Source organism: Rhagoletis pomonella, unplaced genomic scaffold (assembly GCF_013731165.1).
Source record: "Rhagoletis pomonella isolate Grant_MI unplaced genomic scaffold, Rhpom_1.0 Rhpom_scaffold_00298, whole genome shotgun sequence".
Classification (NCBI taxonomy): Eukaryota; Metazoa; Arthropoda; class Insecta; order Diptera; family Tephritidae; genus Rhagoletis; species Rhagoletis pomonella.
The window spans coordinates 1-2,470 of NW_023458852.1; the positions used below are offsets into that span (position 1 = coordinate 1).

The 2,470-nt window shown below is 33.5% G+C and overlaps 1 protein-coding gene across 1 annotated transcript; it reads left to right on the top strand.

Moving 5' to 3' along the window:
* Positions 1-29: 29 nt before the first annotated feature.
* LOC118750546 lies at positions 30-1,069 on the top strand. The gene is made up of 2 exons (XM_036485274.1): positions 30-581; positions 652-1,069. The coding sequence occupies exons 1-2, from the start codon at positions 466-468 to the stop codon at positions 911-913; spliced, it is 378 nt and encodes a 125-aa protein (XP_036341167.1). The 5' UTR covers positions 30-465; the 3' UTR covers positions 914-1,069.
* The last annotated feature ends 1,401 nt before the right edge of the window (positions 1,070-2,470 follow it).

Genomic DNA, 2,470 nt, shown 5'->3' on the forward strand with positions numbered 1-2,470 from the left:
AAGGGTGCGCCATTGGTAGGTATTGGGATTATGGGTGTGATAACTTATATGTACTACATATGTATGAAAGTGTAGATACCTATTTGACTTCATATGTATAGATGTGTTCGATAACAAAGTTAGCCAACACCAACCAACAATCAAAATCAAGAGCGTAAGCGAAAATTCTCTCCCAAAGAGAAGAAACAGCAAAACAGTAAACGAACAGAAAATTTGTCAACAATGAAAAATAACGGTAGGAGAGTACACAAATAGCCAGACGGTTCCTTACTGCAGATTTTAGTCAGAAATAGTCAGTTCTTCCCGTACACGTATCTATAACATCTTCAGTGCTCTCATCCGCATTAAGTCTATCGATACAAAGATTTGCGGCCCGAAATGGGAATACAGCAAACTTAAAACCGTAAAAAAAACAAATGTGGACTAAAATGGAGAATAAGCGAGGAGCTTTGTGAAAAAGGTCATATGTTTGCCGCCGCCCAAGTAGAGGGGAAATTTTTTAGTTTAGAGCGCCAATACAAGAAGACGCAGCTCAATAACTCTTTGACTGGTCGCAATACGCTTAACTGTCCCTACTATAGGTAAGTTCTTTTTATCGCCATAATGTTAGTTATATTTATTTAAACATGCAATATGTATATATATTTGCAGTGAACTGAATGATTTATTAAGAGCTAAGAAGGGTATTCACCCGGAATTTGTACTGGATAGCGAGACGGTGGTCAAACCTGCTGAGGCTTTACAGGATTTGGACGATTATATGGAGTCCCCACTTTCGTCCCAAAGCGGCAACGGTATTACGAAGATATACAGGCATGTTCTGAAATTTGAAACTTTGAAATCGAGTCGATTTGCCAAAAATTTGTTAATTATATCTGATGAAAGGAGTGAATATTCTCACTTAAAACTGTAAAAGAAGCAGCAGCGATATGAAAAAAATCATTTTAATGCGAGACTTGTAATTTTCTAGGTTAAAAACCATCGAAGAAATTATCGAAATCGAGTCGATTTCAAACTTTCGAATTTCGGAACATGCCTGATAATTATGTATTAATGGGCCGTGTGAATAAAAAAAGCAATTACTTTTTCTGAAAATTTCAAACCCTTTCGAATTTATGTAACTTGTTCAAAGAAGTTTAAGTAAAAGATCTGAAATTTTGATAAAAAGCAGATGTTTAGTTTTTATTCATACGACCCAGTACAATAATTCTTAACTCAACATTTTTTTTAGTTTAACAGAAAATCTTGACTATACATTGTCGAGACCAAAAAGAAGAAAGACTGCTTTGGAAAAATTTATAGAAAGCTCGGGTGCGTATGAGAAAAGGAAGCAGGAGAGCGACTTACGTCTGCAAGAGATGTTAGAGAAATCTTTTAAAAGGACGGAAGAGCGAGCCGAAAGGAAGGTGCAGCTGGAGAAAAGGAAGCTGGATATATTAGAAAATCTGGTTAATTTCTTAAAGAAATAGAAGCATATCGAGCGCATATTTTAAACTCTTTTTTAACAAAAAGTGCCTTTTTCAAATTAGTTTTTATACTGTCAAGTTTACTATTATATGTTGAGCCATTACAAAACTAGCCCAGCGAATTTAGTTGCATTGTGGTAATTTTTTTTTTAAGTTTTTTTGCAAATTTAAAAGATTCAACGAAAAAGCACAAACATCCAAATTCCGAAATGTGCAAATAAGAAAATATCAAAAGTTTGATATATCAAAAGTTTGTAGTTGCCAAAGAATCTTGTGGATTTTTGATATACTTTTTTACTGACGGTATCACGCATTTAATACCATATGTATAAAACATTTTTGAACGTACTTTGTATATTATCAAAAATCCAAAAGATTATTTGGCAACTTTAAACTTACACTTTGTTATAGTAAAATATATTGGCCTATAAGACTGCATACCGTACAATTTTTCCCAAAATTATGAACAAAAACTTTACACCTTGCTGAAAATTGTACAATGTATGAAATTTCGATTTATATGGTTTTCGTTATATAAACAATGCACATTTAAAAACAATCAACATTAAACTGGCCAATATGGTGTATGTACAAAGAAAAATTAATAAATTGAATTACAAGTTTTGTTAATTGTTGGTAAAATTATACCGTCTTATTATATCTTCACAAAATGAATTTCTTACAGTGTTTCCGCACGAAACGCTCATAAGAGGAATCTTCATTAGTTTCAGGTATGACCTCAGAACTAAAATCAATTTCCTCTTCATTCAAAATATTGTGGAGAACGCAGCAAGCTCTAATAAAGTGGCAAATTTTCTTCATGCCTCGCTGTTTGCAGTAGCACAACTGCCTAAATATCTGCTTCAATAATCCGAATGTATGCTCTATAACCACACGACCCAAACTCAGCTTTTTGTTAAAGAATATTTGATGTTTCTGTACGGAGTTATTAAGTACCTGTTATATGGGTATGCGGAGTCGCCTAATAAATAGTACTCTGCAAA

Excerpts from the sequence above, each read along its gene's own strand:
- LOC118750546 (XM_036485274.1), top strand. The coding sequence starts at position 466 with ATGTTTGCCGCCGCCCAAGTAGAGGGGAAATTTTTTAGTTTAGAGCGC. Across the intron at positions 582-651 it reads CTTAACTGTCCCTACTATAG|TGAACTGAATGATTTATTAA; the intron begins GTAAGTTCTTTT and ends ATATATTTGCAG.